Source organism: Miniopterus natalensis, chromosome 1 (assembly GCF_054644295.1).
Source record: "Miniopterus natalensis isolate mMinNat1 chromosome 1, mMinNat1.hap1, whole genome shotgun sequence".
Lineage (NCBI taxonomy): Eukaryota > Metazoa > Chordata > Mammalia > Chiroptera > Miniopteridae > Miniopterus > Miniopterus natalensis.
In genome coordinates this window covers 115,196,456-115,222,241 of record NC_142081.1, presented here as the reverse complement: position 1 = coordinate 115,222,241, position 25,786 = coordinate 115,196,456, and the positions used below count along the sequence as shown (strand labels likewise).

General features: G+C 40.3%; 1 protein-coding gene and 1 non-coding gene across 2 annotated transcripts; one reads left to right on the top strand and one right to left on the bottom strand.

Annotated features, from left to right (window-relative positions):
• The first annotated feature begins 4,192 nt into the window (after nt 1-4,192).
• MEIG1 (meiosis/spermiogenesis associated 1) lies at nt 4,193-19,422 on the top strand. Its single transcript, XM_016210066.2, has 3 exons — nt 4,193-4,273; nt 15,096-15,262; nt 19,116-19,422. Exons 2-3 carry the CDS (start codon nt 15,125-15,127, stop codon nt 19,242-19,244), a joined length of 267 nt encoding a protein of 88 aa, XP_016065552.1. The 5' UTR covers nt 4,193-4,273; nt 15,096-15,124; the 3' UTR covers nt 19,245-19,422.
• LOC148094354 (U6 spliceosomal RNA) lies at nt 14,154-14,260 on the bottom strand. The gene has a single exon (XR_015716285.1). It is a non-coding gene; the product is annotated as a U6 spliceosomal RNA (small nuclear RNA).
• Nucleotides 19,423-25,786: the final 6,364 nt, after the last annotated feature.

Sequence of the window (25,786 nt, the reverse complement as noted above, 5' to 3'; positions counted from 1 at the left end):
TATTTGAGAGTTGCTGAGAAAGTAAACCTTAAAAGTCCTCATTGCAAGAAAACAATTCTAACTATGTGAGTTGATGGGTGTTAACTAAACTTACTGTGGTAATCATTTGGCTGTATATACATACATCAAGTCATTGTGTTGTATACCTTAAATTGATACCATATTATCTGTTAATTATATTTCAAAGCTGGGAGGAAAGGAATGAGTTGCTGATGCAACAAAACAACATGGATGAATCTCAAAATAATTATGCTGAATGAAAGAAGCCACGTAAAAGAAGAGTACATTTGGTATTATTCCATTTATATAACATTATAGAAAATGTGAGATGATCAAAAGTGACATAAAGCAAATCAGCAGTTGTCTGAGGGCACAAGTAAGCAAGTTCTTGAATGTGGTGATGGTTTCACAGGTGTACACATATCTCAAAACTTACCAAATTATATGCTGTTAAATATGTGCTGTTTTTTAGATTTCAATTGTAGATCAATAGGTTTGTAAGAAAATGTTTGCATAGTGTATGGGAGAATGGCAACAAAGTAAATGAGATTGGCAAGGCTACCCTTTCTTTATAGGAGCTGATGGATTAAGAAGACATATGTGGCCTGGCTAGTGTTGCTCAGCAGTTGAGCATCGACATATGATCCAGGAGATCACCGTTCGATTCCCAGGCAGTGGACATGCCTGGGTTTCGGGCTCGATGCCCAGCAGGGGGCATGCAGGAGGCAGCCAATCAATGACTCTCTCATCATTGATGTTTCTCTCTCTCTCCCTCTCCCTTCCTTTCTCTGAAATCAATAAAAATATATACATATATATTTCTAAAAAAAAGAAGAAGAAGAAGACATATGTGGTCCTGGCCGGTTTGGCTCAGTGATTAGAGTGTTAGCCTGCCTGCAGACTGAAAAGTCCCGGGTTCGATTCTGGCCAGGGACACATACCATGGTTGCAGGCTTGATCCCTGGCCCCAGTTGGTGCTCATTAGGGAGGCAACCAGTCGATGTGTCTCTATCACATCAATGTTTCTCTCTCCTTCTCTCTCTCTCCCCCCCTTCCACTCTCTCTGAAAAGCAACGGAAAAAATATCCTCGGGTGGGAATTAAAAATAAACAATCACCTTGATACTTGTTTTTTTTAAAAAGAAGATATATGAGGGTAACTCACATAATAGAAGGTGGTTTTTAAAAAATCACAATGTATGCTTATTTTGCATTAGTTACATATATCTCTCCACCACCTTTACCTCTTTTCACTTTCTACCCTCAACCCTCTGATTAAAAAGCATTATTATTATACTGGGGAAAAGGAAGGAAGGAAATAAGGAAAGAAGGAATAAGAGCTTTTCAAAGCCCTGGAAAATGGTAAGTGTTCAATAGATATTAACTATTATTATTTACTGGGCATCTACTAAATGCCAGGCACTGTGCTTGAACCTGGAAATACATAAAGAATCAGCCATGGCATATCAATTTCTGCCAGGCTCACAATCTGGCATAAAAAGAAACCCTGGAAAAAAGTTTTATAATACTCTAATGGAAATGTGCTCAAGGTGCAGTGTGGGGACCCAAGAAAGAACTCAATTCTGCAAGAAGAAAGGGGCCATCAGTGAAACTGAGCAGAAAAGGTGAATCTGAGTTCAGCATCCAGGCCCTAGAACAGTGGAAGTCCCCGGAATGAACTTTCATTCAGTCTGAGCACTGAAAATAGTTCCTTATAACCAAAGTGTTGGGCTCAAAAGAGGTGAAATAAGAGAGACTTAACAAGGGTAGTCAAGGCTAAACCAGATAAGAAGGGACCAGACCATGAGAGCCTGTATACGAAGCCAAAGAGCTTAAACTTTAACTTGAGTGGCAGTGAGCACACTGGGTAGTTTGAAACAAGGGAGTGACATGTTAAATCAGAACAGTATTTCTTAAAGTGTGGACCCAGGAAGAGCATCACTAATAGTATTAAGGAAATAAAAATTCTCCACCCCAGCCAAGACCTACTAAATCAGAAAGTCTGGGTATGGGGCCCAGCAATCTGTTTTAACACACCCTCCAGGAGATTCTGATAGGTCATAAAATTTGAGAACCACTGGAGTCGAGTTTAGAAAGAACACCCAGGCAGTCTGGGGCAGCGAGTCTGGTAGGAAGGTGCCACAATACACCAAGAAATGTAATGGTGTGGATTCACCGATCCATTCAACAAAGAGTACCTGACCATCTATTATGTGCCAGATACTGTTCTAGACACTACAGATACAGCAGTGATCAAAGCAGGAAAAAACACATGTGGTAATGAGTGCATGTTTTAGTGGAGATAATACCTATCATTTATGTAGTTCCAAATGCTGTCTAAATGGTTTATATTATTTCATTCTCACAACAACTCCATCAGATAGGTACAGTTTTTGTCTTCACTTTACAGATAAGAAAACTGCAGTTAACTAACTTAAGAAGGTTATGTGGCTAGTGTTAGAGCTGAGATTCAAATCTAAGGTCACGCCTTAGACACCACACTCCTAGGCACCATGGTATACTGCTTCTGCTGTGCCATAGTGACATTGGTGGGGATGGGAGTGGCGGTGGTGGTAAAAGATATTCATTTAATATGTATTGCTTTAGCACCTACTGTGTACTAGGCACTGTTCTAGGAGTTTTGTTAATAAGAGCTCTGTGTTTATGGAATTACATTCCAGCAGAAAATAAAAACAAAATTAGAAAATGAGCAACTTCAATAGTATATTAGATGACAAGTGCTATGGAAAAAAGAAACACTAGAACATGGTAAGGAGGATAGAGAGCATGATGGGAGGGAGGGGGGGGGGGCAAGTTGAGATATTAACAAAGACTTGAAGATGAGACCTTAGCCAAAGGGATAACAGGGGGAAGGCCCCTGGGGGAAACGAAGCGGCTACAAATAAGGCCGCAGTGTGGGAGCTACAATGTGGGCAGCACGGCCAGCAGGCCCGTATGGCTGGAGAGGAGTGATCGAGGCGAGGCCATGGAGCAAGGAAGCAGGGGCTGTGTGCCAGTCTTGTAAAGCTTTATTGGCCTTGTAAGGACTCTGGTTTTTACTCCTAAAGTGGAGAGCCATAGCAGGATTGTGAGCAGAGAAGTGACCTAATCTGACATGTTTTCAATAAATCTCACTGATTGTTGTATTGAGCATAGGCTATGGGGATCATGAGAGACCTGTTGAGGGCTCTTGCAATAGCCATAAGGGATAAAATGATGGTGCCTTGGACTTGGGTGGCAGCAGTAAAGTCAATGTTTTTGCCCTGACCGGGTGACTCAGTTGGTTGTGGAGTGTTGTCCTGTGCACCAAAAGGTTATGGGTTCAATTCCCAGTCAGGGCACATACCTAGGTTGCAGGTTCGATCCCCAGGTGCATACAAGAAGCAACTAAGTGGTGTTTCTCTCTCACATCAACCTTTTTCCCTCTCTCTCTCAAGTCAATAAGCATATCTTCCAGTGAGGATATGAAAAACAAAAAGACCAACAGACTTTGCTGATGGATGGATATGGAGGGTAAGAGAAAGTGTGAACTACTGAAAGGGGAAGGCTGTGGAAGGAGCAGGCGTGAGGGTGTGGGTGTTTGGAGGGGGGTGTGGACAACCAAGTGGATTTTGGATATACAAATATAGAGTTCAGAGAGGGATCTGGAAATCTGAGGAAATAAATTTGGAAGATGTAAGTAAACAGATTACTTTAAATATAATAATGAAGGTAATGTCAGAGAAAAATAAAGCTGTAGATCGTCTTTTATTGTAGGTTTACTAATTGTCAGGAATTATGAACGATCCCATGGTCTGGTTCATTTAATCCCAATAAAATGAGAAGGGAGGCAGGACAGACGGGAGGTATTTACTCTCAGGGCCCGGAATCACCCACAGTCTCTGTCTTCTGATCCACTTTTTTAGGGCATGCCGTCTGCGTTTGAAGCCGCAGCAAACACGTCTCCCTCTCCACCTCTTCCGAGGGACAACCTTCCACGGCTCCCTCCCCCGCTCGGACCAGCGGGGTCCTCCTCCCCGTGGGCAGCCGGGCCCCACCCTCGCGCTTGCGCGCGCAGACAAGTGGGGGGCGGGGCCTGTGAGCCGGCGGCTGGGGCACGTTGCTAAGAGACACCAGGGCCCGGGAAACCAGGACCGTGGGCCTCTCGCCGCGCAGCCCACTGACCCCGAGTGGGGAACACAGTCACCTCTGCGCTCCCCTGCGAGCTCCAGCGGGGCGCGCAGCCTCTCCAGGTCGGCCTAGCGAGGGCAACCACGGAGAGCCGGACCCGGCGGGTGAGGGCGTGGCTGGCGGGCTGTCCCCGCCCGGCCGGCCTCCGCGGTCCCCGCGAACCCCGTTCCTCCCGCCCCGCCGCCCCCAACCCCAGGCCCTGCCCCTTCCGTTTCCGTACCCCGCCTCCGTCTAGGGCGTTGTCCTCCGGCTTCCCTGTTGATTGTACCTCCCTCAGCTTTAGCGAGGGTCTCTGTTTGTCTCCGAGTTTCAGATCCTGATTCTTCAGTTCCCCAGCTGCCCCTCGCCCCCTTCGGCTTAGAGGCCGCGATTCTGGGGCCTCCTTTGAGTTCCTCCCGTCGGCCAGTCTCTGGATTCCGAGTTTTTAGAATAGCTGTTCCATCTCACTCTTTTCCACGCAGATAATTTGTCTTACAGACACAACTGGTGATTTCTGGCAGGAAAAAAGTGAGGGACCCGAGGAAGCAAGTTAGTCATTTTGTGCGAGCGGGAATGGAGTGACCTTGTGCTGCACAAGTGCAGATCAGCACACCTGCACCGTGGAGCACAAAAGCCTATTTTGGGAGCCAATTTTGTTTTTCAGCCGAACAGCCAGAAACTTTGGGAAGAGAAGTGTGAGGACTTTAGAGACTGCCCAGTGAGACTTTCTCACAGTTCACGAAAATGAGGCCCAGGGATGTTAACTGACTTGACCAAGGTTACATGCGAGTTACCGCCATATCCTGCTGTGTCTAGGAACAGGAAAAAAAAAAAAAAAAAAAATGGGGAAAGAAATGGAAGATTAGGGATACAAATGCTATCAGGGTTTTAATTCCACTAAAAGCAAAAGCGCTTTTCAGAGCAAAAAGGTGAAAAGGGTTTTTGCATAGAAGAGAGTTTGAGATGGCTGGTGAAATCAAAGACATCTGTTACATTAAAATCTTAGATTTTCATGGATTTGATATTAGAGATCTTTTTTAAATACTCATAACAAACCCTAATACTGTTTAATAAAATTCGATTTTTTCAAACTAGAAAGGCACTTCCATTTCCTGTTTCTGCAGATACAGCAGTGTTATAGAGATCAAATGCATTTTATATCAATTATTTTTTGCCACGACTGTCAGTAGAGAAACCACTAAATTTCAAAATGCTGAATGTTACTAGCAGAATTAGAACTCCCACTGAATTTTCCAGAATCACTAAAACATTTAATCAATGAATTGTAAGTTGATCTTTCCTAATTTAAGTTTTTTTGTGTTTTTAATAAGTAGAAAGTAAGTTATAAGAGAGGAAGGGAGGGAGGGAGGGAGGAAGGAAGGAAGGAAGGGAGGGAGGGAGGGAGGGAGGGAGGGAGGGAGGGAGGGAGGGAGGGAGGGAAAGAAAAGGAATTTGCACTGTCACTACATCGTATAGTAGCCACTATGGTTCCTATTATGATGAAATACATTCATTTTCCCTTTAGCTATTTGAGGAAAACAAAGTTTTGAAATGACTAATATGTCTAGAAGAGGTATATTTCTCCTGAGAAAAATGGTAATTTCCCTAGTAGTTCAACTAAATGCAGCATATTTTCTGCTCTTCTAGTAAATGTAGCTTTTTCCCCACATCTACTCAGTTGCCAGATCCTGCCAACTCTTGTATTTGCTTTTTTTCTATTTCCAATTTTCCCCCTCATTTACTCTTGCCTGGCCATGTCAATGATTTTATAATTGATCTCTTTGTTGCTAAAGGCAAGAGGTCTTCATCCCCACCTGTTGCTAGTGGGAGTGGAATTCTTGTGATAACCCAAGAAAAATAATTTTCTAAGACTCGCCCTGGAGAATGAGCAATTTTTATTTGTGTAGAATTAAATCCCTGAGTTTCCAAGGCCCTATTTCCCTTTGCCCTGCCATAGAAGAAGTGTAACTGGGGCTTCAGCAGAGCTAAAATCAGATCCAGTGTCCAGAGTTTCCTTTCCATGTTGTAACAGAGTCCAGTCCAGCATCAGGCTAGCTTAGCTTGTGTTTCCATCTGCAGTCCATTAGTACACTGTGTGTGGGAGTCCCTATGACTGTGGGCCTTAGGGGTGAATGCAAGAGAGGTAGGAGCCAAGAGTAACAAGAGAACCAAGAGTCACAAGAGTAACAAGAGAGAGACAACTCCTTTGTTTAGGGGATTACATATTCCCAAATTTTCATGGGCTTGCAGTGGCCATACCCATTCTGGCCAATGATCTCCATTCTCAGGCATCTTTCCTAGTCACCTCAACTTCACTGCTCATATGACTCTCCTGTGTTGGACCCCTTCCCCAATGATCTTTAGGGAATGAGCCAGGGGTTCCCTGGGGAATGCAAAGTTGCCGCTTCCTGGTGAAGCTGCCCAAATAACATGCTTGCAATATCTGGCTTCCCCCTTTGCTCCCTTCCTGTTATTAATAACTAGCTAATTACAACAGTATCAACTTCATATGTACTGTCTGAGTTTGAGATTTTGAAAAACAATATAAGATTACACATCCATGCAATTGTTTTCTTCTAAGGCACAAAAATTTAAGGAGTACCAGTTGGTTAAGGACAGTGGAATATAAGGGTGGCTTAGGTAGGTGTGTTTTCTTGGTTGTCCCTTGTTATATCTCCCTGAAATCCCTTTGCCCTATTTAGGTGCCCTGCATATGTTTTACATCATGCTGTTAGTCTGTAGCCCACTTATACCCACTCCCTCCAGCCTTGACTTTTACTTAATTTTTCAAATACAGTTTATATTCAATATTATTTATTAGTTTCAGGTATACAGCACTCCCCCTGATATTTCAAGTACCCACCTGGCACCATACATTGTTATTACAATATTATTGACTATATTCCCTATGGTATATTTTACATTTCCATGACTATTCTGCAAGGACCAGTTTGTGCTTCTTAATTCTTTCACCTTTTTCACCCAGCCTCCCCCCCCAACCCTCCTCCCCTCTGGCAACCATCAATCTATTCTTTTTATCTATTTTGTTTGTTCATTTATTTTGTTCTTTAGATCCCACATGTAAGTGAAATTGTGTGGTATTTGTCTTTCTCTGTCTTATTTCACCTAGCATAATACCCTCCAGCCTTTATTTTTGTATGCAGCTATTTATAATTCTTACAAACTGCAGCATAAATGGAAACAGCTGTACTATAGGTGTATGCTAATACATTTGCCTTACTTGTGGTATAGGCTGAAAAGATGTTCATCCCTCTTAAGGTTGCTCCTTAGAAATTAATTTTTGGCCTTCTACTTTTAAATATGTACATACTATCTCCATAGGCAATTGCTCTACACTTTGCTAAAAGATGGAAATCAAACACAATTCTGATTGACACTTTTTGTTCTTCATGGAATAATAAAGAAATTCTGTTACCTAAAATTCTGCGTAGGGTCCTACACAAATTGATCCCAATCTAATAATCCGATAATCTGACACGAATCCTTTTTTGGAACAAGACAAGCTGTGAAACCATAAATGTACAAATAAATTACCAACCTTTCTTTGCAAAGTCCTCTTTACCCTACCTAGAACATGGTAAGCTCTCTTCTATTTCTGCAACTCTTTTTTTCTCATAGTGCCCTCACTTTTTTATGTCTTTTCTTTAAGAACTAGGTTCAAACTCACTTTCTCCTTCAGGCATTTTCTCACTGCCTCAGCCCATCATATGACTCTTATTGTGGTTCAAATCTCTATACTGAATGTAACCTTTATTCTTTATCTCCCCTTCCTATTACTCCCCAAGTTTTAATGAGTCTCTTGTCACAGTGTCCAGGAATTACTTGGCCACTGGAAATTTTTAGTATTAATTTTTACCCAGATAGCCAGACCTTTAGAAGTTAATGACATTACTCCATTCTTCACTGAAAAATTGTCCCTTACATCACTTGCATTAAGGTCTTAGCCACCTCAAATCATAGAAGGTAAGCAAAGCAACTAGGCATCACAGTTTCATTCCCCTGCCGTCCATTATCCCCAAAACTTTCTCCTTAGAACATAGCCATGATAGGTTTCAGAGTTTTTGCATCAGTCCCACTGTTACCAGTGATCTGCGTAGCCAGCATATTGAAAATGTTAATAATAGGCTTAGATCGCTGAAAGGAGCCATACACAGATACCACTTGGGTAAATCAAACAAGATTTACCTAAAAAGACATAAGGAAACCAGCCTAGTTAGAGTACACAATAGATAAATCACAATGTTGCTTAATAATAGATGGAGGTATAAGCTTATAGCACCCTCAAATGAGATTTACCCTGGGACACACAGTTGCATATGTTAAGTTTGAGTGAGTGAGGGTCACATCAGATCTCATAAATTTCAGAGGTGCACAATGTGTGATTGCTAAGTTATAGTTCACTGTATACTCAGTACAGTTAGCTCTGAACATCTTATCTGTCAATCTCACTAATTATCCTAGCTTGGGCCAAACACATTTGTAAGTTAATTTCTGTGGAGCTATAACAAAAGTGTACTATTGAAAATGTCGCTGGGAATGTGGAATTTGCCAAACCTTACTACCTTACTGCCCTGAGGCCCATTCTGTGTCAGATTTATGGTCCTGTAGCAATTTCTGTTTCTACTTTTTCCTGTGTCACCCAGGGTTTGTTACCTAACAGTGTCATATTTTTATAAGATTTATATAATCAAATAAAATGTTTCTATACATTTTACATCTATAATGCATAACTTGCCATACTGCATTTTAAAGTGCCACTTCACCAAGCATTTGTTCAGCAGTTACTGAGTTCCAGGCACTATAATAAATACTGGAAATACAGATGGGCTACAACTTGATCTGTGGCTTGGAAGAATTCAGTATTTTAGCAAGTTAGACTGGAGCAGCCATGAAGATGCACTTTTCAGCTTTCCCTACAAGGAACAACCTTCTACTCTCTGCGGTTATCTGACTACTCCCCTGCCTTTGGGATCTAATGCAGCATTTGAGCTGAAGTCAAGCTTTCCTCCAGTAGCTCCCAGTCAGTGACTGGAAATGTGGTGGTGGTACTAGGCCTGACCATCTTCTTCTAAAGCAAGAGCCCTCCACTGGAATTTTTTGTGCTGAATTTCCCCATTGGCCTGACCAAGACTTTCTTAGTACTTGCTGCCATACAGTTTGAAGCTCTTCCTACCCAATTCTACTTCCTTCTCTTTTTCCACTCACAGGTGTTAGGTGTGCATCATGGTGTAAAAGCTTTTCCTGCCCACTCCTGTTCCTTCTTTCCTTATGTTTCATAAACTTTACCCCTGATAAATTTCAGAGTACCTGAACTGATAACACAGACACACAAAATTATTACAGTACCCCCTTATCCGCAGTTTCACTTTCTGTGGTTTCAGTTAAGTGCAGTTAACGGTGATCTGAAAATATTAAGTGGAAAATTCCATAACAAACAATTCCTAAGTTTTAAATTACATGCCTATCTGAGAAGCATAATAAAATCTCTCGCCCGCCTGCTTCATCCCAGCCAGTATGTAAATCATCCCTTTATCCAATGTCTCCACACTGTATGCCCCCTTCGTCTTAGTCACTTAGTAGCCCTCTCAGTTATCAGATCAGTAGTAAGAGAGAAAGAGAGAGAGAAAGAGAGTTCACACTCACATACTTTGATTACAGTATATTGTTATAATTTTTCTATTTTATTATTAGTTGTTAATCTCTTACTATGCCTAATTTATAAATTAAACTTTCTCATAGGTATCTATGTATAGTAACATAGTATATATAGGGTTTATCCAGTTTTCAGGTAGCCATTGGGGGTCTGGGAAGTATCCCCCATGAATAAGTCAGGACAATTGTATAAAAAAAAGTGATAACTATTTTTTTCTGGTGTTGTTCAGTAATGCACCATATTTATTTATTTTTATTTTTCCTTTGTAACCCCCTTCACCCATTACATAAAAATGCAGCATTTTTATATGTATAGTTGACATGATTATTTTGTTTGAAAGTGACAAAAGGTTACATAGCTGACCTTCAGGAAAATGCTTTTTGAATGGATATGAGTAAAGCAAAAATTATTTGGGTGAAAAAAAAATTAAGATTATACCACTACTTTTAGAAAATATGCTTCATCTGTAAATTAATATAAGTAATACAGCCACTAAATTCATATAAAACATGACTAGTTTTGCCCAGCTGGGCATGGCTCAGCAGTTGAGCGTCAACCTAGGATCCAGGCGATCAGGGTTCGATTCCTGGTCAGGGCACATGCCCGGGTTGTGGCCTCAATCCCCAATGACACTCTCATCATTGACGTTTCTGTATGTCTGTCTGTCTCTCTCCCTTCCTCTCTCTGAAATCAATAAAGATATATTAAAAAAAAAAAAAGAGTTTAAAACAAACAAAAAAACATGACTAGTTTTGAAAATGTATTTAACATAGTAAATTAGCACATTTTTCCTTTCATGTTTCTTAGTGCCTTTTTTCCTATGGGATATATATTTATATAATCATATGTTAATGGATTATTGGGCTGTGCCATGTGTCCAACTCACTTGTTGGTCTTATCTATCTAGTAGTATGTTGTACAGCAGTGAGTCAGTGAACCTCACATTCAAATGAATAGAAATGAAGGACAAGGTTTTCACTGAAATGTGGTTTATCCATTGTTTTGTCAGATATTCCAAATTTTACATAAATGTATACAGTAACATAACAATGTATTGCCTTAAAAATGCAACATGAGCCTGAACCTAAATTAATAATGTAACAAAAATCTAGAGGTGTAGGAGAAAGCATAAGACCAACTTCCTTATTTTGATAGACAAGAGAGAATCAGTATTTGTGTGTGATTTATACATGGAGTTCAAACAAATTACTCAGTCTTCATTATATTTTTTATTAACCATTGAGGGAATTTTAGGCTATGTCTTTTATATCAAAGAAACATTTATCTGAAACTTAGTTCTGTCAATTTTATTTCCATTTCCTATTTTCCCCCTGTTAAATCCAGGTGAAGCTAAATTTATCACACTTGTAAAAGCATTTAGTGTAAGACTCTTTTTAATAAGACTTTTTAAAATGGTAATTATTGTTGAGTATTACAGATGTCTCCAATTTCCCCCTCTTACCCCCTCCACCCATCTCCCACCCCTCCCCAGGCCCCCGCCTGTCCATTGTCTGTGTCCACTTATAAGTTCTTTGGTTAATCTCTTCCTGTCCTCCTTCCCACCTTCCCTTTGAGATATGTTAGTTTGTTCCATGCTTTCATGTCTGTGGTCCTATCTTGTTCCTTAGATTCCACATATGAGTGAGATCGTGTGATACTTGTCTTTCTCTGCCTGGCTTATTTCACTTAGCATAATACTTTCTAGGTCTATCCATGCTGTCCCAAAGGGTAAGAGATCTTTCTTTTTAACAGCTGAATAGAATTCCATGGTGTAAATGTTCCACAGCTTTTTTTATTTTTAATTTATCTTTATTGACTTCAGAGAGAGAGAGAGAGAGGGAGAGAGAAACATTAACGATGAGTGAGTCATTGATCGGCTGCCTCCTGCATGCCCCCCACCAGGGATCGAGCCCAAAACCCAGGCATGTGCCATGACTCAGAATTGAACCTCGATCTCCTGGATCATAGGTCGATGCTCAACCACTGAGCCATGCCAACTGGGCTCCACAGTTTTTTTATCCACTTATCTACTGATGGGCACTTGGGCTGTTTCCAGATCTTAGCTATTGTAAATTGTGCTGCTGTGAACACAGGGTTGCATATATTCTTTCTGATTGGTGTGTCAGGATTCTTAGGATATATTCCTAGAAGTGGGACCACTGGGTCAGATGGCAGTTCCATTTTTAATTTTTTGAGGAAACTCCATACTGTTTTCCATCCTGGCTGCACCAGTCTGCGTTCCCACCAACAGTGCACTAGGATTCCCTTTTCTCCACACCCTCACCACCACTTGTTGTTTGTTGATGTGTTGATGGTAGCCATTCTGACAGGTGTGAAGTGATACCTCACTGTGGTTTTAATTTGCATCTCTTTGATGATTATAATTAACATCATTAAAATATCCATACTATCCAAAGCAATCTCTAAATTCAATACAATCCCTATCAAAATACCAACAGCATATTTCACAGAACTAGGAAAAATATTCCAAAAATTTATATGGTACAAAAAAAGACCCCGAATAGCCTCAGCAATCTTGAGAGAGAAGAACAGAGTTGGAGGAATCACTATACTGGATATCAAACTATACTACAAAGCCATTATAATCAAAACAGCCTGATACCTGGTACAACAGGCATGTAGATCAGTGGAACAGGACAGAGACCCCAGAAATTGACCCACACCATTATAGTCAATATTTGACAAGGGAGGCAAGAATATACAATGGGGTAAAGATAGTCTCTTCAATAAATGGTGTTGGGAAAATTGAACTGGTACATGCAAAAAGATGAAACTAGACCACCAACTTACGCCATTTATAAGAATAAATTTTAAATGGATAAAAGACTTAAATGATTTAAGTTGTGAAACCATAAAAATCCTAAAAGAAAACAGGCAGTAAAATTATAGACATCTCACTTAGTGGAATTTTCACCCATACATTTCCTAGGGCAAGAGAAACAAAGGACAAAATAAACAAATAGGACTACTTCAAACTTAAAAGCTTCTGCACAGCAAAAGAAAACATCCTCCAAATGCAAAGGGGCCCCACGGTATGGGAGAACATATTTGCCAAGGATACATCTGATAAGGGGCTAATTTCCAAAATATACAAAGAACTCATACAACTCAACAAGAGGAAGGCAAACAATCCAATTAAAAAATGGGCAAAGGACTTGAATAGACACTCCTCCAAAGAGGACATACAGATGGCCAGAGACATATGAGAAAAATGCTCAACATTGCTAATCATCAGAGAGATGCAAATTAATAAGACTTTTTAAAAAATATATATCTTTATTGATTTCAGAGAGAGAGGAAGGGAGAAGGGGGAGAGAGATAGAAACAATAATGATGAGAGAGTCGTCATTGATCAGCTGCCTCCTGCACACCCCTGACTGGGGATCAAGCCTGCAACCCAGGCATGTGCCCTGACCGGGAATCGAACCGTCATCTCCTGGATCCAGGGTTGATGCTCAACCACTGAGCCACACCTGGCCAGGCAATTAATAAGACTTAAAGTCTGTCCTTCTACTCATATGTTTGGGATGATAGTTACCTGATATTAAGGATGGATGTTTCAAATTGCTATGATTATTTTGCCTTTTCTTTTTCATACATCAGTATATTTCTTGACCTTTTCAACATAATGAGTATTTGTCCTTATAATTGAAAAAAATTTTAAATATGATTTCATTTACAGAATCTACTATGAGGTCTAATTCTAACATATTTCAACCAATAGAAACATTTTTTAGAAACATTTTAATAGAAGAGTGGGTTCAAGGCATCATGGTGAAATTCTGGGTACTTTATTTCAATTAAGTGACTGATATATATTGATAATAAAAAAGAAGTAGAAATGAGAAATCAAGTACAAGATTCTGTCTCTGAAAAACTGGCTATAGAAGTTTGGTGAATAGACAGTTACATGTAGTAGAGTTAAATATTTGAATTTCAAAGATTATTGATGACCTCCTCCATTGTTTTAAAATCAATGATCTCAGTATCATGACAGTCATGTAGCTTCGGGCATGGGACTCTCACAAGAGCAGGCCCACAGGGACCTGAATGAGTGAACTGCAGGATGACACCAAGCAGTTAAGAAATGGAAAAAGAGGAAACCGCTGTTTCCCAGCAAGAGGAAAAGAAGAAAGTAATAAAACTAGTCTTAAATGTTATTTTTAGGGGTAAAAAAGGGAGATGCAGTTTTGAATGTAATCAAATGGAAGGGTGCTGAGGTATATATATATATATATATATATATATATATATATATGTATATGTATATGTGTATATATATGTATATGTATATATATATATATTAAAAAAAAAAAAAGTAGCACTTCACGAATTTGTGCGTCATCCTTGCGCAAGGGCCATGCTAATTTTCTCTGTATGGTTTCAATTTTAGTACATGTGCTGCCAGCGGGAGCATGGGTGGTGGGATATTTTGACAATCTACTGATCAGTTAAAAATGTGTGATTTCTGCCCTAGCCAGTTTTGCTCAGTGGTTAGAGCACTGGCCTGCAGGCTGAACGTCCCGGGTTCTATTCGGGACAAGGGCACTTACTTCGGTTGCAGGCTTGATTCCCTGTTGGGGCAAATGTAGAAGGCAACCATCAATGTGTCTCACATCAATGTTTCTCTTTCCATCTCTCTCCCTTCCACTCTCTCTGAAAAGCAATGGAAAAAATATCCTCAGGGTGAGGATTACAAAAAAGAAAATTGTGATTTCAGAAATGTGTAAACTGTTGCATGAAACACCAGAACTAGTATCCAACCTTTAGGGCATCACTCCATGACCCTGAATGCAATTTTATTTGATGAAGAAACAAAAAGTTCTCTATGTATCTTTCAGGGCTTATTTTATTTCATTCCCAAAATAGAGCATGAATCCTTCTCAATCTTGGAATTGAATGTTTAAATTTTAATATATGTATGTATTTTTAATTTTTATTGAACTTTTATTGAAATTATTAATGTTGGTTAATAATTATACAAGTTTCAAGCATACAATTCTATATACATCATCTATGTATTGCATTGTGCATTCGCCACCCAAAGTCAAGTCTCCTTGCGCCACCATTTATCCCCCCTTTACCTTCTTCTACCTCTCCCACCTCCCTTACCTCTGGCAACCATCATACTGTTGTCTATGGGATTCTCAACTCTCTTAATTATTTTTAAATGCTAATTTTGTTGATTCTTAAAGGAACTTTCAAATTGTCACTATTATGTCATCTATTAACTTTGTTTTAACATCTTCCAGAATTAATTGCTAATAAGACCTCTGTAGCCATGGCTAGTTCTGACGTGAAACCAAAATCAATAAGTCATGCCAAAAAATGGTCGGAAGAGATTGAAAATCTGTATAGATTTCAACAAGCAGGATATCGGGATGAAATTGAATATAAACAAGTGAAACAAGTTTCTGTGGTAAGTTTTATGCCTCTACAAACCTGAACTCAAAATGAGTTTGTTAGTTAGTGAAAGTATTAAAATAAAACAAAGAACCAGAGAATAAATGAAAGTGAGTTCTTCTCCAACTCTCTCATTTTACTGAAGAGGAGACTGAGGCCCAGAAGAGTGATTTTTAGGCAAACTGAGGAAAGAGGTGGTCCCTTAGCGTGAAATATTAAGACTTTTCTAGCTTTTAATGAAGAACGATGCTCTGCTAAGTGCCAGTTTCTTTTTAATTTTGACCATGAATTGTAAAGGTGTTATATCCTGTTATTATGGGGATTGTAGGTGACAAAAAACTATTAGAGAGCAACTCCTGACTTTGGTTGTGCTTCCCAGGCTTTCTTGAGAGATTAGAGACATGACTTTGCTTTGCAAAGACTAGATTAAAATCTAGACACTGCACCAGTTTTAATGGCATTTTTAAAAAAATTATTCTACTGGATACTAGGAGGCAGACTTTTTAAGAATATGATAGAATATGATATATAGTATTTATAAATATGTTTTAATGTTCAGATTTGGGGTTACAACAAAATGTTATTAACTTGGTTATTTATTTTTTAATATCAATTCTCTGTTTTTTAGAGACTAATTCACATGTGGATTTATCAGGTCTCTCTATTCTCTTTTTCCTCCATTCTACTTTTTGATCTCTACTTAATACTTCATTTAAAAGGAGATAGGAAAAAGAATTGGAGGTATTTCAGAGCTAATATGTAACAGACCCTTTAATGGGCAGTACTTTGACAGATATTAATAGGCCTGGTGAGGAATGAAGTTATAAACACTGATCAAATGACAATTTGATGAGTGTGATTTTCATATACAGTCATACCTCAGTGTCCCAGGGAATTGTTTTCATGACTCCCCTGGATACCAAAATTCATGGGTGCTCAGTCCCTTGTATAAAATGGCATAGTATTTGTACATGACCTATATTTTCAGATAGACTACAGCAGGGTATGCCCACACATAATTTCATTTGTGTGGATTCAGTATAGGGCTGGCATAGGGCAAATTCAAGTCTTGCTTTTGGGAACTTTATGAGATTTTTTTTTCTAATATTTTCAATGAGCTGTTGGTTGAATCTGTAGATCCAAAACCCACAGATACAGAGGGCTGACTGTGTCAGTCTTTTTACATCTAGCATTTTCCTGTGTCTCCGTTACCAAAAGATATTCTTCATTACTGTATCGTCTATGGCTTTTAAGCAGATAGAACAGAAGCATGAACATTTTAATGCTATTCAAAAATAAGCTTCACACCTTGCCTTAAGGTTGGGATGCCCCTAAAAGGTATATAAGACCCAGGATGATACAGACGATGTGATCATATAGGCACAGCTGCACCTACACCCCCACACCCAATACTGTTGTAACTGAGGTAAAATCAGATTTAAGGGGACAGTAAGAACATCCTTAAAGTGGAAGTCCCCAAAAGCACCTGAGAAGGGTGAGGGTGAGGGTAAGGGTGTTTGTGTGTGTGTGTGCTATGCAGGAAAGAACAACCCTATTCACTGTATGACTTCACAATTATGGAGAGGTTTTACATTTCACTTCAGTAGTATATGTGTACTGGATACCTACTATGTGCAAATTTCTGTGCCAAGTGCTTTAGGAAATAAAAAATATAAGCACATGCCCACGTTCAAGAAATCTGGTGGGCCAGTAGGAAGAGTACAAGATTTACAGTCTGTCTGTCCAAGGGTTGCAACCTGGCTCTCCCCCTCGCCAGGTGGATAATTCCAAACAAGGTTCTTAACTTCCCTGAGCTCAACTGCCAAATGGCAGTGCTTCCATCAGAAAATTGTCACAGGAATGAAATGAAAGCATGTGTTTGACATGCCCGACATTGCAGCTCTAAATGATAATTTGTTGAGTGAATGAACAAAAAGTGTTCAATAAAAGTTATTACTTTTATTATTCTTATATCTTGAAGAAGATTGAGAATGACAAGAACAATAAAACCTTATATAAGTAAAAATATATGCCTTAAAAGAAGCACAGGGATTCAGAGGAAGATAAATATTACTTCCTTTAGGGACCATTTTACGAAAAGGCTTCATGCCCCAGAGGCATTTGCAGTGGGCCTGAAAGGATGGATAGAGTGGTGACTGAAAGCTTGTCTTGAGTGGCATGTACTAGCCGTCTGAAGGGTGTGAGCAAAGTTCTTTGTCCTGATCTGAGGCATTCACCCTTATGGGCAATGTTAATGCTACGGCTCTCCCTGCCTAAGGGGAGTTGGACTTGAGGACCATATCACTCCAGTCCATATACTCTGAGGAGTGAAGATTTCCTAGATTGAATGAGAATGATTATGTGAAAAGCTAAGAAGAAAAATTTATGAATAGTAAAGATGTTGAGTGCAGAACCAATGTAACTGTTCAGAGACCTTTGTTCCATAGGAAGTGGCTGTGGATGTTGTATAGAAGCAGCAGTTGTACATACTATTTCTTCACTGTGTGAGATGATGTCCAAGACCCTAGTAAATGGCCCTGGCCAGTCTGCTCACTGGTTAGAGCATCAACCCACTCACTGAAAGGCCTCCAGTTCGAATTTGGTCAGGTGCATGTACCTCAGTTGTAGGCTCAATCCCTAGTCACATCTATGTTTCTCTCTCTCCCCCTTCCACTCTCTGAAAAGCAATGGAAAAAATATCCTTGTGTGAGGATTTTTAAAAAAGATCTTAGTAAATGAAAACAAACCAGCTATTGGCCCCAGGAAGAAGAGGGCTATAAATGGTGTACTGAGAACACTTTCCTTTCTCTACTGAGGGCAATGGAAGCTACAAAAGGCAGGCTTGACCTAAGTGATAGAATTTATAACTTTTTTCTATACTACATATATCAGAGAGCCTGCTCAGGTTTATCAGATATGCTGCCACCTATTTTTGCTACTTCCTAAATAAGTGAGAAAACAGAAGAAAATGAAAACATGCTGTTAGAAATAAATGATGTGTATTCCCTTGTATCCATATGCCCATTGAAAATGATGATCTATAAGAGGGGACTGAGAAGTGAAGCTGCCGATGGTGTTGAAGGGCAGGATTTGGTTTTCTAGACCATAAAACCTGAATAACAGACTTTTGACAGTGAGACTACATCTCACAAAATCCAGAAAAAACAAACATATCCAACAAACACAGAAATGTGCTGACCTGATTAAGAGGGCACAGGAAGAATCTGCAGAGGAATGGGAGGGAAATGTCCGTTCTAGATCAGGCCAAACCATACAGTAAGCCAAGCAACACAACATATGGGAAAGAATAGTGGGGGGAGGCAAGAGAGACTTCTGAGGACTAGATTCATGACCTCCAATTTCTATTAAAAATTTACTTTCAAGGTAAACTTGAAATATAGGTGTGAGGAAATACGTATGGCCCTTTATGTCAAGTCTAGCTGCTTTCTTTAGTCACTCCCGCGCCATCAACAGTCAGCTCTAGGTGCTTTCAGAATGGTGCCTGGGCTTAGCTCAAATTCCTCCTGGGGTATTACTTTTAGAAATTAGGAAGTAATAATGTTTGAAATCATATGAATAAAGTTTAGAGTGTTTTAAATGTTTTCTCTGTCTTGGCCACTAAATGGAAACTTAAACCTAGAAATTGGAACCTAGAGAGAAGCACAAAATTAGTAGTTTTGTCATAAAAGGATGCAACTTAAGATGTGTTTTGAGATGTGTGTAATGTTCTCTAAGAGCTCAAGTATTTTCAAACTTAATTTTATACTTTAACTTTTTGATGTGACTTACACTTTAAGTATTTGATAGTAAAATGTTATATAAAATAGAACCGTCATGACAATGTTTGTATTCTGGTTTTTGATGTGTAGGTAGATCGTTGGCCAGAGACAGGATATGTGAAGAAACTTCAGAGAAGGGACAATACTTTCTATTACTACGACAAACAGAGGGAATGTGACGACAAGGAAGTCCACAAAGTGAAGGTTTATGCTTACTAGGCCTCTGTTCTTTGTGTTACTTGTCATTATCTTTTAAGATTTCATTGTTTTATTCTACATCATGTAAATGTTTATCATTTTACAAAATAATTCAAGATGCAGACCTGAATGTCCTGAAACACAGAAGCCATGAGACTTGGTATCTATTAATCATCCTATTCTGTTCTAAAATATAACTGCAGAAGCATTAAAGTTGTACCTGTCTTGGTTCTGTTCTTTTGATTATTTTAACTGTTGCAAAATAACCATCATGTATGGGGAAAAACAGCCCCATTGGAAACCATTCCACTGGTTAGGCTTGTCATGTATAGGTTGCTGGTGTACTCGCACATCCCTCAGCCTTTCCCACTTTACAAGACCATCACTTTGAACTGCCAGATATGCATTTTGCAGCCTGAGGGCTTTGTCTTGCCTCAGGAATCCTTTGCCTCTTGCTAAGTAGACCAAAACTGTCAAGGGGTGATGGTCCCTGGGAGCAGACTTCAGCCAATGACTGATGGGGAGGAGATGGATAAACACCCAGTAACCTGGCACCTTGGGAGGAGTCCATCTCAGGTGTATGTTTTACACTGGCACCCAGTTTCCCCAGCAGAACTAAGCCTCAGTCACCTGCAGCTCTATCTGACTTGGTAACATTGTTTATTGGTTGTCTCCCTTCCCTGCCACTTCCCCCATGCCTGCCAGGGGTTCTTACCCTCCTAAATTACCTCCTTATACTTAACATCTTATCCCAAGGTTGGTTTTTGGATTCCCCACATAGACAATTTATGTTCCAGTGCTGCCCCAAATCACTGCAAAACAGCCTAAGTGATACTGAGTGAGGAAGGCAATAATTAACCTGTGAGACTTGAGAAATCTCCCTAATTATGTAGTGACTCTTGAGTGCTTCAAGATTAAATGGGTGAAAGCTGGCTTTCTTATTTAACTCTTCTTTTGCTGATAAGATTTTTTTGTTACAATTTACAAGTTATAACCTTTAAAGAGATTTTTGGAGAGGGAGCTCATATCCTTCAATTAATTCAACTTTGGCTCCCGAACTACGGCAGCATGAAGCTCCATTAGTTTTCCCAGTTCAAAATTTCCCTCCTTCAGGACTTTTTCTTTTCAAACAAACACACCATTGGAAAATAAATACATAAGTTGGCAGGCCTCTTTTATGCCTTCCACAGTGCTGCTTGGGATCATCTCCAAAGACATCCACATCCTTATGCCAGGGACCTATGGATGTGGTACCTTACATGGAAAAACAAGCAGATGTAATTAAGTTAAAGAAATTGAGAGGAGGAAATTATCCTGGAATATCTGGGTGGGGCCAATGTAATCACTTGCATTGCTGAGGGAAACAGAAGCCTGAGGGATGCAAGGAAGGAGCCAAGTGCCAAAGAATGCATTGAGCCTCCAGAAACTGGAAAAGGCAAGGAAATAGACTTCCCCCTAGAGTCTCCAGAAGGAATGCCGCCCTGACAATTCCTTGGTTTTACCAAATAAGACATTTTTCAGACTTGGCCTCCAGGCTAAAAGAGAATAAAGTAGTGTTGTTTTACACGACTCAGTTTGTGGTAATTTGTTACAACAGCAATAGGAAACATACACTACACAGAACAGATGAAGCAAATAGCCTTCTACAGTTTTGGAATCAACATGAGCTTTAATCATGGTCTGCCATTTTTGACCATGGAACACAATTTGTTACAGATAAAATTCATTCCGAGGAAGGTGGCCAGGCAGTTTTTACCTGGTACATTCTCAGTAATTAGCTCAAATATTCTAAATATTTGAATATTTATCTTTATCCTTCTACAGCAAGACTCTCTTCAGACAAATGGCCCTTGAGACCATTGGATGCAATTTCGGCTCCTTGAGTTCGTGTGATTAATATTTTTTTAATGGATCTTATGGTGAACATAGCTGGTACTTTCATATCATGTCAATCTTTCTTACAAAATAAGCTACTTCTTGGGTCCCTTTGCTAGTGTTGAAAGGTGCATGGCCTGCTGAGAGAGGCATCTGCAACCTTGCCAGCTATTCTTGAGTAGAGTGTCTGTTCAGTGGTGGAACCAGGCCACAGGCCTGGGTCCATGCCAAGAGAACTTCCTAGGTCGCTTCCATATAGACACTGGCACAAAGATTCAAGAAGAGGTATTCTAACTATAGCACACAGTTGCCAGTTTCAGACTACAACTGAAGCAGCAATAGGGCCAGGATGTCAACCTTTGGTCTAACATCTGGCTATAATGGACACCGCAGAAAACCCTCTCTTTCCCAGGGATCTGAAACTCACAAGATTGTTCCCATTAAACAGCACATGGTGGCATTGTCAAGAAGCTGGAATTGGACTTCTGGTCAAGATGGCAGAATAGGTCAACACTATGTTTGCCACCTCTCATGACCTCATTAAAATTACAACTAAATTACGGAAAAACCATCAAGAACCACCTGAAGACTAGCTGAACAGAAGTCCTATAACTAAGGATATAAAGAAAAAGCCACATTGAAACTGGTAGGAGGAGTAGAGACACAGAAAGGGTAGGTAGGTCCCACACTCACGGTGTGGTGGTTAAGAAACAGGAGGGATATTTAGGCTGCAGAAGTCCCCCCATCCTGAGGAACAAGGGGGTTCCAGCCCCAAAACGAGCTTCTCAGCCCAGGACTCCAGTGCCGGGAAGAGGAGCCACCACATCTGGCTATGAAAACCAATGGGTTTTCAGCTGAGTGAGATGGAGAGCTGCTGGAGTCCTAGGTGCTAGAGGTACTAACGGGGCTGTGCACAGACTCACTCACAAACTCATTCACTCTGAGCTCCAGCACTGGGGCAGCAGCTTTTTCACATATAACTAACTCTGAAATGCATCACTGGCTAGCTGCTTTTCATTTCTCCAAATCAACAACTTCTTTTTTTAACCTCTTTAATGCCTGTGATCATTGTTTCTTTCACACCCTTAGCAACATTAGCACTCTTAATAGACTCTTTATGTTTTAAAATTGTACTAATCATTGAAATTGTGGGTCTGGAACAGATTAATTCAGTTTACATTATTTATTTATTTTTAACACTTTATTAAATGTGTTGGGGTGACAGTGGTTAATATGAACATATAAGTTTCAGGTGTGTGTTTCTATGTTACAAGATCTGTATATTGATCTGTGTGTGCCCACCACCCAAAGTCATATCTTATTCCTGTCAATTTACATTATTTCCAATAGGAAAAAATGATTTGGTTTTTGAACAATCACTTCTCAAACAGCCTTCCAGAACAAATTAAGTTCAAGAACCGAGGTTCCACTGTATAGGAAAGGAGAGACACAGAGAGGGAGGGACACATACACATACACACACACGTGTGTGTGTGTGTGTGTGTGTGTGTAGAGAGAGAGAGATTGGTTGCCTCTTGTATACGCCCCAATCGGGGATGGAACCCAAAACCTAGGTATGTGCCCTGACCGAGAATTAAACCCACAACCTTTCAGTGCATAGAATTACACTCCAGCCAACTGAGTCATACCAGCCAGGGCGAAGTACTGATTGTTTAAAAGCTGGGGTCATGCCCTGGCTGGCATGATTCAGCTTCAGCCTGTGCACCGGAGGGTCACGGGTCCAATTCTGATAAAAGACACATACCTGGGTTGCAGGTCCGATCCCTACCCCAGTCAGGGCATGTGTGGGAGACAACCCACACATGTGTGTCTGTCACATCGATATTTCTCTTTCTCTCTCTTCTCTCTCCCCCTCCCACTCTCTCTAAAGAAAAAATAAATCTGGGGTGATTTGCTGAACCTTCTAGAGATAGGAGTTGAGTAGGAGCTAGGAGAGATTGCAGTGGGGAGGGGGATCCCTGTAGGGACACAGAGAAGCAAAGTTAAAGAAAAAGAAAGCTGCAGACCAGAGAAAGTTGGCCTGTTAGAGCCATGATGTTCCAAGTTCTGGGAGTGGTGGAAACACCACCATCTTCTGTGCTCCAGTTTTTCTTATGAGTCAAAAGCATCTTATACTTTCTTTTTGTGCTGCAGCATTGGGATCCAAGAGAAAGTGTGGTGGTAGAATTGAGCCCTTGGGGAGAAAGAGGAACCACAAATGCTATATAGCCTACCATTTTTCAACTTGAAAAGTCACAAAATTCAAAGAGTATTGTGCGGCAGGAAAGTAAGACGCTAAAGAAATTCCTGGGCAAGTGGGATGGGAAAACTGAGATAAGAAAATTAAACAAAATCAAAAAGTTTGAGCAGCTTGCAGCCAGCTTGTGAATTGCAAGACCTTATCATCCCGACCAAGGAACTTGAGAGCATATAGTGTATACCTCTCCTCCCTAACCAGAGAACACATAGCTTAAATCACCCTGGCCTGAGAAAATAGAAAACAAAGACTCAATACCATTTGTGTCAGCTAAACCCAAGGAAAGATGAAACCTGGGGTACAAATAACAAAAACTCCAAAACCATTTGGATGGTATCACTTGGGGGAGGGGGGTGGCAGAATAGATAACTGCTAGAGCAGGAAGATGAGAAGTGGGGAGAGAAAGGGAATTTATCTCACCCACTGAACAAAGAAGTCAGCAGTCTTGGGATTTGCCAAGATAATATCACCAGATGTTCTCATAAATTCTGGGAAAAGCCAGAACAATGAAAAAGGGAGACCTTGAAATCTAGTCTATCTGCAGGGGAACTTTGAAATCTATAGGGGGAAAGTATAAAACTCTTGAACCCCCACCAGGCAGGGACCTCAGACTAGCTGATTTGCCCACTTGTGCTTTATGTCAAGTATATTCTTAATAAATTCACTTGTTCTGCTTCAACATTGCTTTCTGTCACTCATCTGAATTCTTTTTTGTGAGCGTGACAAGCTGAGGAAGAGAGAGCCAGCTCCCTTTGATTTGGGTGGCTCTCCAGTAACAGTTGGAACTAAACTTGCAGCCCAACACCCTCTCTTTTCATTCTTCCCATTCTCATCAGATCTCACACCAATCCTATGAGGCAGCTGAGTAAGTCCAGGGCCACAGAGGTGTGTGGTTGGCCCAAGACTTCATAGAGGCTGAGATCCTAGATGTGGGTCAGACTCTTTATGCACTATGGTGTCTCCCTGTAACAAGAAGTCCACTAAGAAACAACTGCAGATGAACTTTTATAGAGGCCCTGCTCCTAAGTCTTTATGCTTCATGATGGCCACAGCTATTTCCTAGGATGTCAAATCCCCTAAGAATTATTAAAATAGCAAGAGCAACACATTATTAGCTGTCAATGTAACAAACTGATGCCCTTTTGGTCTATTGAACAATACACAAAATGTTTCTCCTAAGCTGTTCACAGGCAGGAAGTATTTGAGTGTGGTAAAGTGATGCCTACAAGCTCCTTGGCCTGAATTCTCCACATTTGGAGGACATTGCATTTAGGTGGCCTCAACACTGTAAGTACTCTTCTTTACTCTTCATGTTTGGCAACAACTTTGGCCAAGAACAAGGCTGTCACACAGAGGCAGTGATGAAGTGCTGGCTCTGAGAGCATTTGCAATCATTTGCAATCATTCCAGTGTGCCCGCTTTGAGCTCTTCCCAAAATCATCAGCCTCTTAAGGAAAAGCAGCTCATAGAAAAGCTAAAGTATTAAAATCTCCCTATAAAGTTGCATTTGTAGATGACTTTTGAGACACTCAAACATCACACTCCTACAATAATTGTGTTTGCACATACGGCAACAAAGGGGCCTCTTTCTGAGGGGCCCACTTGGTCCCTCTTACTCTTACTTTCCTGGCCTCCCCACCAAGCCTCTATGGCAGCTTCTTTTTCTGCCTATTTTTTTTTTAAATTTACCTTTATTGTTGGAAGTATTACAGGTATCCCATTTTTCCCCCCATTGACCCTCTCCACCTCACTCCCACCCCCTCCCTAGGCCTTCACCCCATTATTGTCTGTGTCCATGGGTTATGCATATATGCATATAAATTCTTTGGTTAATCTCTTCCCACCCCCCACTCCCCTTCCCTCTTCCCTCTGAGATATGACCGTCTGTGGCATGCTTCAGTGTCTCTGGGTCTATTTTCTTTGTCAGATTCTTTTGTTCATTAGCTTCTTCTTAAAGAAGACCCTTCAACATTTCCTGTAGTGCTGGTCTGGTGGTGATCAACTCCTTTAGCTTTTTCTTATCTGTGAAGCTCTTTATCTGACCTTCAATTCTAAATGATAGCTTTGATGAGTAGAGCAATCTTGATTGTAGGTTCTTGCTTTTCATCACTTTTAATATTTCTTGCCACTCCCTTCTGGCCTGCAAGGTTTCTGTTGGGAAATCAGCTGACAGTCGTATGAGTGCTCCCTTGTAGGTAACTAATTGCTTTTCTCTTGCTGCTTTTAAGATTCTCTCTTTGTCTTTAACCTTTGGCATTTTAATTATGATGCGTCTTGCTGTGGGCCTCTTTGGGTTCCTCTTGTTTGGGACTCTCTGTGCTTCCTGGATGTGTACGTCTATTTCCCCAGGTAGGGGAAGCTTTCTGTCATTATTTTTTCAAATAGGTTTTCAATTTCTTACTCTCTTTCTTCTACTTCTGGTATCCCCATA